The sequence below is a fragment of the Rhipicephalus microplus genome, chromosome 5 (genome assembly GCF_043290135.1).
Source record: "Rhipicephalus microplus isolate Deutch F79 chromosome 5, USDA_Rmic, whole genome shotgun sequence".
In the NCBI taxonomy this organism is placed as follows: domain Eukaryota; kingdom Metazoa; phylum Arthropoda; class Arachnida; order Ixodida; family Ixodidae; genus Rhipicephalus; species Rhipicephalus microplus.
Window position 1 is genome coordinate 15,867,225 of NC_134704.1, and position 13,497 is coordinate 15,880,721.

Consider the following 13,497-nt stretch of genomic DNA (forward strand, 5'->3'; position numbering starts at 1 on the left):
ACTAGCTCAACGCCTATAGTAGGATGTACAATTAATTAGATGTACTCAAATCGCCCGTAACTGGAAAGAATGTTTCAGCTCACTGTAAGGAGGAGTAACATGTACTTATGCATTACAGCCCGATTCATGCAAAAAAAAAAAAAAAACTTAAAATACCCATGTTTCTTTTCCATCGAGCTATGGTCTGCTATGGTGGATAGCTCTGGTAGTGTAGCTAAAGCCCCTTGCTTCACTGTGGCCCAGGCGGCACGTCGGCTACAGAGCGAATAAGTTGTGTGCATGTCTACGTTTGCAAGGTGTTCTCGTAGGAGGGTGGTCTTAAATATGCCAATGGTGTGCTGACTTACACAGCAGGATTTTATAGCATGAAATGTTTCTGAAAGAACGTTATTTAAACAACACTTATTGTTTACAAAACTTATTACTTGCCTTTCACATACCCTTCTAGCAAGAGTCAGTCGTTTCCTCAGACAAAGAATTTTCAACTGTTCTTTTCCATTTAATGGCCTGTAAACTAGCTCAGACTTATTTTTCCATTATACCTCCTAGGGGTGTAAAAAAATTATAGGGCAGTCATATTTTGGGACTTCATTTTGTGTTCCATATATATAAAAATATTGTGCTTCAATGTGAATTCATTATAGGTGTTAATTTAACTTAAATTGTAAGCCTATGAATACCATTTAAACACATCCTATTTCTTGGTTATATCAATGTGCTGTCCAATCGTAAAAGTTTCATTGTGGGTTTTGTTAGGACCAAAAAAGTAAGGTTATAGCCTTTGAAGACGTTTCATTTTTCAATTTTTGACATTCGTCCAATTCGAATAAAATTCATTGTTGGTTTTAGTTTGACTAAAAAGGTCAGAGGCCTTTGGAAATCTTGCATTTTTGGATATTTGGATGCTTTGTCCAGTTTTAATAAAATTCGTTGTAGGTTTACTGTATACTGTAAACATCCAGACATGTATGCTGTATTTTGCGAACTTTTTTTTCTTTTGTTTGCTTACTATTGATAATAATAATCATGTTATTGATGCTTTTACCCCAACCTCTTGAGTAATACCCTGAAAAGGGTCTTTTAGTGTAAATAAATGATGTTGATATGACCAAAAAGGTAACCTTATATTCTTTTGACTAATTAGTGTATTCATTGGGGAGGTAATGGCCAAGTACTGCACCAGGGTGTCCAATCTTGCTCAATCTGGTGAGGAACTAGATTTCAAAAGAGGGCAAACATGTGGTACAAGACAAAATTAAGTTGGCGGATGAGATCAATGAGTTTGCATGAACAACTTGGCAGTTAAAAGCACAAGACAGGACTGATTGGCAGAACATAGGAGATACTTTTGCTATGCTGTGGATGTAGTCAGGCTGATGATGATGATGATTTCCCGTGGAAGCCCTGCGTTTCTGACTTTGGGGTACAATTTTAATAAAATTTGTATTCGGTGTTTAAACCAATTAGGTTAGCCTATAGTCCTTGAATGCCACATGCTGACAGCATAGGTGGCAAAGTCTCTGAGCATCTGCTACCAGTGCGGCAGGTCCCTGGTTGGATCTGGAGGCCAGCTTGGTATCTCCCCAATTTTAGTGTGTAAATAGGGCCCTAATTAAGTTTGTCTGATGAGGTTGAAGGAAGCCCTGGTTGTAGGAATCAACACTGTTGCTGCTAGAAGCTGAGGAAACATAAAGCTGAAAAAGAGCGACCATACTTTTGGTGTTTTTTTAGGACCATACCTTTAGGTGGCGCTATATACATAACCATGAGTGTGAGGGCCTTCCGAGCCAGAAGTTCCCCAAATGCATAAGCTTCATTTCAATACATCTCGAAAAGTGCTCGAAAAAGTTTAGGCCCTTATCATCTATGATAAGGTCCAACTTTTGTCTCGCCTCACACCTTGCAGCCATGACCCTGCTATGCCTCCCTTCCGAGCTGAAAGTTCCCCTGATGCGCTGGCTTCCCCACAATATACGGCCAAAACCAGTCGAAAGAGTTGAGGCCCTTATCACACATGATAAGGCTCAACTTTTTTCTGACGTTACACCTAGTAGTGGCGGACCATATGTGCCGTCTTCCGAACTAAAGATTTCCCTGATATGTTGGCTTCACCACCACAGGCATCGAAACCAGCCGAAAAAGTCGGGGCCCTTATCACACATGATAAGGCCCAACTTTTTTCTGACGTTACACCTTGTAGGGATGGGCCCACAGTGGACTAAAAAGTGGACCGATGGTTGGTCACGTGATGAAGCTTAACGTGCGACTAAGAGTGGACAGAAAAAGGGGGTCACGTGATGGTGTTTATTTAAGGCGGGTTATTCAAAGAGGGGACTTAGAGGATTGTCACGTGATGAAGCTTACACACACATTGCGATGGGATTCTCGTGATGAAGCTTACATAGGCGGGCTATTCAATCAGTGGATTCAGAAGGATCACGTGATGAAGGTTACATAAGGCGCGCGATTCAAAAAGGGAACTGAAAGGGGCCACATGCTGATGAAGTCGGGGTGGGTGACTCAAAGCACAGAGTTTCCTAAAATTAACTAGACGGTACTCTGGGACTGCTACCGTTCAGCGACCATGTGAATGATAGGTAGTAAACGTATTTGTCTAGTCTTCGTACTTTCTAGCCCCGAATCGCACTTGTTGTTCTATTTATTGCCGTGTTTCTGTTTTGTTTTGAAGGAAAAGACGAACCCTTCCGAGCTGAAAGTTCCCCTTATACGTTGGCTTCTCCGCAATAGAAGGCAAAACTAGAGGAAAAAGTTTAGGCCCTTATCATCCATGATAAGGCCCATTTTATGTCTGACGTCACACCTTGCAGCGATCGGCCTGCTATGTGTTCTTTCCGAGCGGCATTCCCCTGATGCGTTGGCTTCCCCGCAATGCATAATTGAAACCAGAGAAACAAGTTGGGGCCTTTATCACCCCTGATAAGGCTCAAGTTTTGTCTGACGTCACGCCTTGTCACGTGGGCACCCATTGCTGCAAGCTGTGACGTCAGACAAAAGTCGGGCTTTATCAGGGGTGATAAGGGCTTAAACTTTTTTCGCTGGTTTCGTCCATTTATTGCGGAGAAGCCAGCTCTTCAGGGAAACCTTTAGCTCAGAACAGCCGCACAGTACGGCCAAGTAACAAGTTGTGACGTCAGACAAAACTTGATCCTTATCAGGGGTGATAAGAGCCTAAACTTTTTTCGCTGGTTTTGACCAAGCCTGACGGGGAAGCTAACTTCTCAGAGGACCGTCCAGCTTGCAACAAACTTACAGTACGCACCACGAGGCACGGTGTGACGTCAGAAAAAAGTTGAGCCTTATCACGGCTGATAAGGGCCTAAACGTTTTTCGCTGCTTTCGACCATGCAACGCTTGGAAGCCAACTTCTCAAGTGAGAGATTAGCTCGCAACAAACGCACAGTACGCACTACGAGGCAATGTGTGGCGTCAAAAAAAGTTTAGCCTTATCAGGGGTGATAAGGACCTCAACTTTTTTCGCTGGTTTCGACCAAGCAGTGCTTGGAAGCCAACTTCTCAGGGGAACCTTTAGCTCGGAACAGCCGCACAGTACGGCCAAGTAAGAAGTTGTGACGTCAGACAAAACTTGAGCCTTATCAGGGGTGATAAGAGCCTAAACTTTTTTCGCTGGTTTTGACCATGCCTGACGGGGAAGCTAACTTCTCAGGGGACCGTCCAGCTTGCAACAAACGTACAGTACGCACCACGAGGCACGGTGTGATGTCATAAAAAAGTTGAGCCTTATCAGGGCTGATAAGGGCTTAAACTTTTTTCGCTGGTTTCGACCATGCAATGCTTGGAAGCCAACTTCCCAAAGAACAGATTAGCCCGCAACAAACGCACAGTACGCACTACGAGGCATGGTGTGGCGTCAAAAAAAGTTTAGGCTTATCAGGGGTGATAAGGACCTCAACTTTTTTCGCTGGTTTCGACCAGGCAGTGCTTGGAAGCCAACTTCTCAGGGGAATCTTTAGCTCGGAACAGCCGCACAGTACGCCCTCGTGACAAGTTGTGGTGTCAGACAAAACTTGAGCCTTATCAGAGGTGATAAGAGCCTAAACTTTTTTCGCTGGTTTTGACCATGCCTGACGGGGAAGCTAACTTCTCAGGGGACCGTCCAGCTTGCAACAAACGTACAGTACGCACCAGGAGGCACGGTGTGACGTCAGAAAAAAGTTGAGCCTTATCAGGGCTGATAGGGGCCTAAACATTTTTCGCTGGTTTCGACCATGCAATGCTTGGAAGCCAACTTCTCAAGGAACAGATTAGCTCGCTACAAACGCACAGTACGCACTACGAGGCATGGTGTGGCGTAAAAAAAAGTTTAGCCTTATCAGGGGTGATAAGGACCTCAACTTTTTTCGCTGGTTTCGACCATGCAGTGCTTGGAAGCCAACTTCTCAGGGGAATCTTTAGCTCGCAACAGCCGCACAGTACGCCCTCGTGACAAGTTGTGGTGTCAGACAAAACTTGAGCCTTATCAGAGGTGATAAGAGCCTAAACTTTTTTCGCTGGTTTTCACCATGCCTGACGGGGAAGCTAACTTCTCAGGGGACCGTCCAGCTTGCAACAAACGTACAGTACGCACCAGGAGGCACGGTGTGACGTCAGAAAAAAGTTGAGCCTTATCAGGGCTGATAGGGGCCTAAACATTTTTCGCTGGTTTCGATCATGCAATGCTTGGAAGCCAACTTCTCAAGGAACAGATTAGCTCGCTACAAACGCACAGTACGCACTACGAGGCATGGTGTGGCGTCAAAAAAAGTTTAGCCTTATCAGGGGTGATAAGGACCTCAACTTTTTTCGCTGGTTTCGACCATGCAGTGCTTGGAAGCCAACTTCTCAGGGGAACCTTTAGCTCGGAACAGCCGCACAGTACGGCCAAGTAACAAGTTGTGACGTCAGACAAAACTTGAGGCTTATCAGGGGTGATAAGAGCCTAAACTTTTTTCGCTGGTTTTGACCATGCCTGACGGGGAAGCTAACTCCTCAGGCACACTTTAGCGCGAAACAAACGTACAGTACGCCTGATAGGTTGGCTTCACCACAACAGGCATCGAAACGAGCCGAAAAAGTTGAGGCCCTTATCAGCCATGATAAGGCCCAACTTTTGTCTGAAGTCACACCTTACAGTGATGGGCCCACTGTGGACTGAAAAGAGGACTGATGTTTTTCACGTGATGAAGCCTAACGTGCGACTAGGAGTGGACTAAAAAAGGGGTCACGTGATGGTGTTTATTTAGGCGGGTTATTCAAAGAAGGAACTTAAAGGATTGTCACGTGATGAAGCTTACATACACATTGCGATGGGTTTCACGTGATGACACGCGATGAAGCTTGTATAGGTGGTCTATTCAATCATTGAATTTAGAAGGCTCACGTGATGAAGCTTACGAAGGCGCGCGATTAAAAAAGCGAACTGAAAGAGGGTCACGTGATGATGGTTACTTAGGGCGGGTGATTCAGAGCATAGAGTTTCCTAAAATTAACTAGAAGGCACTCTGGCGCTGCGATCGTTCAGCGACCATGGGAATGATGGGTGGTACACGTATTTGTCTAGTCTTCGTACTTGAGAGCAGCGAATCGCACTTGTGGCTTCATTTATTGTTGTGTTTTGGTTTTGTTTTGAAGGTAAGAACGAACCCTTTTGAAATTGTGAATCGATTTGAAATAGTAAGCCTTGAATATTAAGGTAGAGAAGTGAAACTGCTGAACATTCACCGTTTTTGTTTGTTTTTGTCAGAAAACAGCTACAAGCCACATGAACACGCACGGAGCCAGTAGTACGATGATATTAGACAAATCCCTATACTACCGACTATTCCCATGGTCGCCGAGGCACCGTGCGTTTCAGCTCCCATAAACACTAGCTCCAGAGTTCCCTCCAGTCTATATTTAAAAGAGCTCTACGATTCAAAGGGTGGACTGATGTCCAGTGACGAAACTTGCGCAAGTCGGGTAATTCATGCAGTAGGTTGAGAAGGGTGTCACGTGATGGAGCTTACGTAATGCACACGTTTGAAGCAAGGGCCTGGAAGGGGCGTCAGTGATGAAGCTTGTATAGGCTGGCGATTCAATGAGTGTATTCAAAGAGGTTTTGCGTAATGAAGCTCACATACGGTGGGCAATTCAAAGTGTGCAAAGACTGGATTTAGCGGCTTGAGACAGTAGTAGTTGTTCCTGAAATGGCAGATGGCTGGCCGGTTGCGAGAGGAAGATTCAGACTTGGTGGAAAGATTCTACGGTAACCCACGCAGACCAGAGCCATCGAATGGAACTAAGAACCTTACTTACATTAAATAAAAAAAACAAGAAAATGACTTTGAAGTAGTAAGAAAAAACGGAAGAATAAACTCGAACGAAATGAATGAAAGGGCAACAGGCTTTCACTGCATGGAAGTGGCTAGATTTTTCATTAAACTAGCACTGCAATAAACAAGGTATTTGTCAGCAAACGTCACGGTCGTATCTGAAAGCCCGCAAAGGATGATCTCCTGAGATATATTTTACAGAACATCTTTTAATTACAATATTTTTCTACTGCCTTCTCTCGTTGTTCAGCTGCGGCTCCGTAGAAGAGAGCCTTCTGTTCTTCCCAAGAGAGCGCGGAGGGTTTTGAGGCGCTCGAATGGCTTGGTGCCGGTGCAGTTGCTCGCCGCAGTGTCCATGTCAGCGCCGAACACCGCCACGCAGCCACGCTGATAGCGACTCAGGAACGTCTCCATCTGTAATACGTTACGAAAAAAAAAGCATTTTACTACAAACCACCCTTCTTTATTTCGATTCTTAATCATCAGTCGTCATCGGCCTGGCAGCATCCACGGTAGGGCAAATCAAGCGAAGTTATTGACCATATAACGCTAATTGACTTGACTGACCGCCCCCCCCCCCAACACACAGCATATCCACAGAGTGAATGATGATGAGTGGGGCAAAGCATCCGTGAGGCTGTCCATGCTTCCGTCCATCCATTCGTTCTTGCTTCCGTCCGTCGCGCGACTATTCATAAGTCCATCCATGCGTCCGTCCGCCTGTGCGTGAGTCCATCCGTCCGTCCGTCCATGCGTCCATCTAGTGAGCACTCCAAGTACCGCCATCTCGCATCCCCTGTGGCACATACCCGCTCCACGCATCCTTATGCTAGTCTGTCTGTCCATCCGTCCGTCCGTCCATGCGTCCTTCCGTGCGTCCATCTAGTGAACACTCCAATATCGGCATCTCCCATATCGTAATCCGGTGGCTACGTATGAGAGCGACGGAGGATGGACACACGCACGCCTTAAGAAGCTTCGCCCCTAAAAGAGACTGCGGAAGGAAAATAGCTCGTATCGAGACAACATGCAGCCACCCTATATAAGTGATTTGTACCGAAAGTTAGATGCGTGGTTTTATGCGTCTGTGTTCAAAGTAATTACTGAATATTCTTCAACCTGATAACGAGGTACGCAGTTGGCCAGTGTACTCCGTGACCCATGCCCGGTACGTTGCTTTTTTTTTGCTGAATTGCAAGTACACAACGCGTAACGAACAATAAATGTTTATTTCCAAAATACGCGATAGCAGCCCAATAGAATCAAGCGAAACCGAAATGCGAGCGAATGGGTACTGATTCATTACGGCGTAAATGTAGCGAAACAAAAATATACGAGGACAAGAAAGTGAGAACCTCAAGTGCTTACACACAACTGAAAGCTTTATTGCTTGAACTGAAAATATATAACATCTAAACTTGACGCTCGACTAAATATAGAGTGCATGCGAATCGTGGGCGAAGCAAAAAGCAAGAAACCAGAACAAAAACACACACCCTGCACCCCCCCTCCCAAACGGTCTACTCCCTTTTCTTGGGTAGTAGCACTTCCTTTTCCGATAAGGCCAAAGAAAGATTGCTAACACACATAGAAGCCCTCGCTTTAATATGAAAAACCTCGGCAAGTTCTCGAGACCGCCAGGGGGCCACGGTGTGCAGACACGCATGTCGCGTCGGCTCCGCAGATCTGAGTGATTCTCAGCGTGAAATCAAAGAATTGACGGATGCCTTCTTACAGTGAAGAAAGTGGAAGTTCCACGGAACCCCATGATACCGTTTTCAAGTAGGTGGACGGTTAATTTTCGGCACATCGACCACTTTTCTGTAACGCCGACGAACGCACGGCGCCGTTGGCTCCTGCTGCTATACATAATGCGCTTGGCCTAGCCCATGGACGCTGGCGTCTTGAGCCCCCTCAAGGCGGCGTCTTTTCGGGTTAATGCCACAGGATGGCTACGATGAGCGTGGACGGCGAGGATATCACGCAACAAGAGTATGAGAACGAAGCAGGTTGGCGCCTTGAGAACAGAAGAGGATGAGCCAACGAAGAAAACCACAACGCACGAAGCCAATGACCAAAAAACGCACCTCTCAAGCGAGAACGCGGTCAGTAACAGGTGGAGGAAGGTACAGAGAGCAAGACAAATTGTGGCTACGAGCAGGATGCCCGGTCTGCCGGAGGAGGATTACAAGATAATTGTGCGCCTACGTGACGGCTTCAAGGTCACTGACTACGGGATCAATCGTCTAGAATGCTGCGTCGCCAACGCCGCTAAAATACCCAGGAATGAATCAGAAGAAGACACGGTATGTGCCAACTATAAACAGAACATTCTAGTGGCCAGCACGCCATTGGAGGAGTGCGCTGAAAAATACAGAACCATCGCTCAACTGAAGATTGGAAACAAGGAATTTGAAGCCAATGCGTACGAGTCAGCTCCGGAAGATACACCTAAAAGGGTGATCCGAAGAGTAACGCAGGACATGTCTCCAAGAGAGATAGTGGAATAGTAACATCAAGAAATGACGGTTCTCATGGCCAAGAGAATGAGAAACACCACGAACGCCATCGTCCTTTTCGATGGGAATTGCGTTCCAAGTTATGTGAGATACGGAAGAACACTGGTCAAGTGCTCACTATACCGCAAAAAAAAATAGACATGTGCTACCAGTGTGGACGCCTTGGTCACAGAGCTGACGTCTGCCCGAGCCCGAATAGCAGAATATGCAAAGGGTGCGGGGCTGAGAACCCACCGCAGGACAACGAGTGCGAAGTGAAGTGCCAGCTGTGTGGCAAAGACCCCCGACGGCAGATCGCCATTGCAAGGTCAGAGTCAAGGTACCGTACCTGGTGAAACGACGCCGCTGGGAACGAGCCCGATGAGAGGAAGAAGCGATTTACTACGAGACGGAAACGAAAGCACTTCACAGGCAATGATGGGGCGACTCAAGTCAACGATCGGAACATAGGAAGCGGGACGCACCCGTACCAGAAGCCTTCCCCAAGCTTCAAGCACAAGACAAAAGCTGCTCTACGTTCACTACCACCCAATCTATGTCGAGATCCAGATCGAGGTCCATATCGAGGTCCAGATCGAGGTCTAGACCCAAGACTGGCAATACCGGGTCTCCCCGACCACCGGAGGGAGGAGGATCCCAAAGCCCAAAAGGGCCGAGTGGCGTCCGTGGCACTGCGGGATCCTTCCAGGTGAGCTGGGCTGACGTAGCTTCCGGGGCGTGCGCGGAGGCAGAGGCTGCTCTTCAATGTAGTATTAAGGCGCTAGAGAACAAATTGGCGCAGATCATGCAGAACAATGTTGCATTTATGATTGAGATTAGAAAATTCAGGGAAGAAAATGATCTTATGAAAAACAGAGAGGTTACACGCAACGAGAAAACCTCATAAGTTATAACGGAGGAAAAAGGCGCAGCAATGGACGAAGAGGCAGCAGCCTTCACCCCCATTAAACGTTAACCAGAGAACGCTCCGATTAAAATCGTGATAAAGAAACCCAAAGCAGTGGCGACGCCACTAGAAAGACAGGAGGAATTTGCAAACACCATGGAAGCCGAAATGGAACAGATTGAAAAAAAAATTGCAAACTAAGCTCGAACAAGGAGAAGTTAGATTTGAGGCATACATAGAGGCGAAAATCGAGGCGCTAGGCAAGACGATATTGCAGAAAGTACAGCAACTGGTGGCTGATTTCAACGCCAAGCTAGCAATATGGGGATCACAGTCAAGTGGTGGGGGCCCGGTTAAGACGTCTTTCAGGCTGTACGCTAGGACCTCGGTGCCCACCGAGGGATTGGAGAGTCTGTAACGCCGCCATGGACAGACAAAATAGCTACACAATTTGGCAATAGAATTGTCGAGGACATAATCGAAAACGATAGATTTTGCAACAACATCCTTAAGACACCAGCACCCCGGATGTTATAATGGTGCAAGAAACGCACAGGCTGGCCAAATTGTCGGGATATAAGTCATTCGGCAGTGCTGATGGGGAGACAAAGGTATTAGCAACGTTGGTTAAGCGAAATAACGCGGTGGTGCAACACGACACGGAAATTAAGGCAATAAATCACATTCTTCTCTAACTCATACCCATGCGGAAAACAGAGGACAGTCTTTTTGTATTAAATATTTACAGCACTCCTAAATACAGAAAGCACAAATTCCGCATGCTGTTTCGCTAAACCCTCGCTATAACGGGCAACCAGGCGCTACTGATTGGAGGATATTTCAACGCCCCGCCCGGTGCATGGGGATACAGGATCGAAACCCAGAAAGGCAGGAACTTGTGGTTGGAAGCAAAGGAGGAGGGCCTGCTGCTCGTGACCGATCCATCAATTCCTACAAGAACAGGGACTAGAATTTGCGCGGATACCACGCCAGATTTGACGTTCACCAAAAACCTACTGGACACGCAGGGGACCAATACGCAATGTGACTTGAGAAGCGATCATTCTATACTTGAAATAATGGTGAGGGCAGGGCCGCGGAAGGCAAAAGGCAGACAACTTAAACTTGTCGACTGGGACAAGTTCCGGAACATCAGAGAGGAGCCTGACGAAATGATACAGAGTATTGAGGAATGGACCAAAAAGTTAAAACGAGACATGGAGGCAGCTACGCAAACGGTGCCACCAGAGGTGCAGCTATAGAGTGTGTAGACAATAAGCTTCTCCACATGTGGGAAGCTAAGGAAGGTTTAGAAGGATAGCTAAATTGAACAGGGATATAGAGCAATACGCCCAGCAGCTGTGCAGACAATAGTGGGAGGAAAAATGCAATGACATGGACAACCAGATAGAAATGGCGAAAACGTGGAATATCCTTAGACATTTGTTAAACCCAGACGGGAACAAGTTGGTAGAAAGACACGATATTAATCGGTTAATACAAACGTATTAATGCAAACGTTAATACAACAGAGCAGGATTTCCTGAACAAAAAAAAACATACATCTCTCAAGCGCTTCCTGTTACACACCCTGATTACAGGGCAGGCAAATGATGATTTAGATAAGATCAGTGAGGCAGAAGTGAGGGCCACCTTGCAAAAACTCAATGCTAGATCAGCACCTGGACTATATGGCATAACTAACAAAGTGCTACGCAATTCGAATGATTAGTCCATAACTAAGTTAACTGAATTCATTAGCAAATCATGAAAGGCAGGACAGATTCCGCAACAATGAAAGACGGCAAAAATCGTGTTAATACCCAAGCCAGGCAAGCGACTGCAGATTGCGGACTTGAGACCCATATCTTTAACATCTTGCGTGGAGAAACTCCCGAAGCACGTAATTCTGGAAAGGATAACTACCTATCTCGAGGACCGGGATGCGCTCCCACCCACAATGATAGGGTTCAGGAGGAACCTCTCAACGCAAGATGCAATGCGACAGTTAAAACATCAGAATATAGATAATCCGGGAACAGCGACAAAGGTCATTCTAGGGTTAGACCTCAAGAAGGCCTTTTTTAATGTAACACATGCAACAGTTCTAAAAAGGGTAAACGATCTAGGTCTGGGACAATGGACGTACAATTACGTGCGTAATTTCCTGACGGGAAGGAAGGAAAAGATCATGAAAGGGGGCCTAGTTTCAAAGGAAATTGAGATGGGCAGTGCAGGTACGCCGCAAGGCTCGGTATCATTGCCTATGTTTTTCAACCTGGCCCTAATTGGACTGCCGACCAAGCTCCAAGCAACCGAAGGACTGAATCATACAATATATGCAGACGACATCACACTATGGGCGAGAAATGGGAGTGATGGGCAAATAGAGGAAACGCTTCAAACAGCAGTCGAAGCGGTCGAGCGGTATCTGGAAGGTACTGGGCTAGCCTGCTCTGCGGAAAAATCGGAGCTGTTGCTGTACAGACCTACTCGTAGAGATCGCAAACCAGGCAACTGCCTGCAAGATCTCGCTCATAGAGAAGAAATACAGTTAAGAACAGCCGATGAAAAAACCATACCCATAGTCGACAGGATCAGGGTACTGGGTCTGTTCATCGAAGCCAAGGGAAACAACTGAGAAACCTTCAGAAGACTCGATGCATCTGTAGCCCAAATAATGAGACTCGTAAAAAGGATAGCAACTAAGCACAGTGGCATGAGGGAGGAAAACATGACATGGTTGGTACAGGCATTCGTGATAAGCAGAATAGTATACGTAGCGCCGTACTTGAAATGGCATGTCACGGAAAAGATCAAGTTAGATTGCCTCATTCAAAAAATATTCAAACTAGCCATAGGGCTACCGATTAGCACAAGCACGGACAAACTGCTACAGCTAGGCCTGCAAAATACCATAGATGAGCTCATTTAGGCGCAGCATACGGCACAATATGAACGTCTCTCTAAGACGCGAGCAGGAAGACATATCCTAAAGCGACTAGGCATAACGTATCACACACAACACGGCGTCAAGGTGGACATCCCAAGAGAGACCAGGGAAACAATGATGATAACCCCCCCCCCCCTTGCCAAAAAACATGCTCCCCGGACACAATAAGGCCAGACGAGAGACGAGAGACCAGAGCAAAGCAAATGAAAAAAAGTTCGGTAATGACAAGGACGCAGTTTTCGTAGACACTGCTCGATACAAGCGCAGACGGTGGTTTATGGAAGCCGTAATCGATAGCAACAAACGCTGTACAACATGCGTGACGATACGCACCAGAAGTACCGAGACAGTGGAAGAGCTATAGCCATAGCGCTCGCAGTAGCTCAGACAAACGCAACCATGATAGTCAGTGACTCTCAAACGGCAGTGAGAAACTTTGCCAACAGCCGCATCTCCCCGGAGGCACTGCATATTCTACATTGAGGGTGTCGAACAAGCCCCAGAAATACATACGTTATATGGACACCTGCTCATGCCATCGCGGGGGACAGCAACAACGAGGCTGTCACAGCTCGAGGACTCACCGACCGAGCTGCCCTCTCAAGTGCCGCCCCAGCATCATAAGGTGATTACGGCGCGGCAGACGAGTGGGAGTGGGAAGACAGAATGACCAGATACAATGACATTACAAAACATTATAGATTACAGAGGAGCATATTCCCGCCCCCTCACCCGAAATTAACAAATAGACAGTCTGTCGAATGGCGGCAGTTACAAACTATAGGACGTATCCGAATCCTGCACTCTCGC

The 13,497-nt window shown here is 46.6% G+C and overlaps 1 protein-coding gene across 1 annotated transcript in view; it reads right to left on the reverse strand.

Annotated features, from left to right (window-relative positions):
* Positions 1-6,518: 6,518 nt before the first annotated feature.
* LOC119173999 (uncharacterized) overlaps positions 6,519-13,497 on the reverse strand; it is a 29,760-nt gene continuing 22,781 nt past the window's right edge. The window contains exon 15 of the mRNA XM_075894916.1: positions 6,519-6,743. Within this exon, the coding sequence (XP_075751031.1) occupies positions 6,576-6,743 (168 nt within the window). The 3' untranslated portion in view covers positions 6,519-6,575. The remainder of the gene's footprint in view (positions 6,744-13,497) is intronic.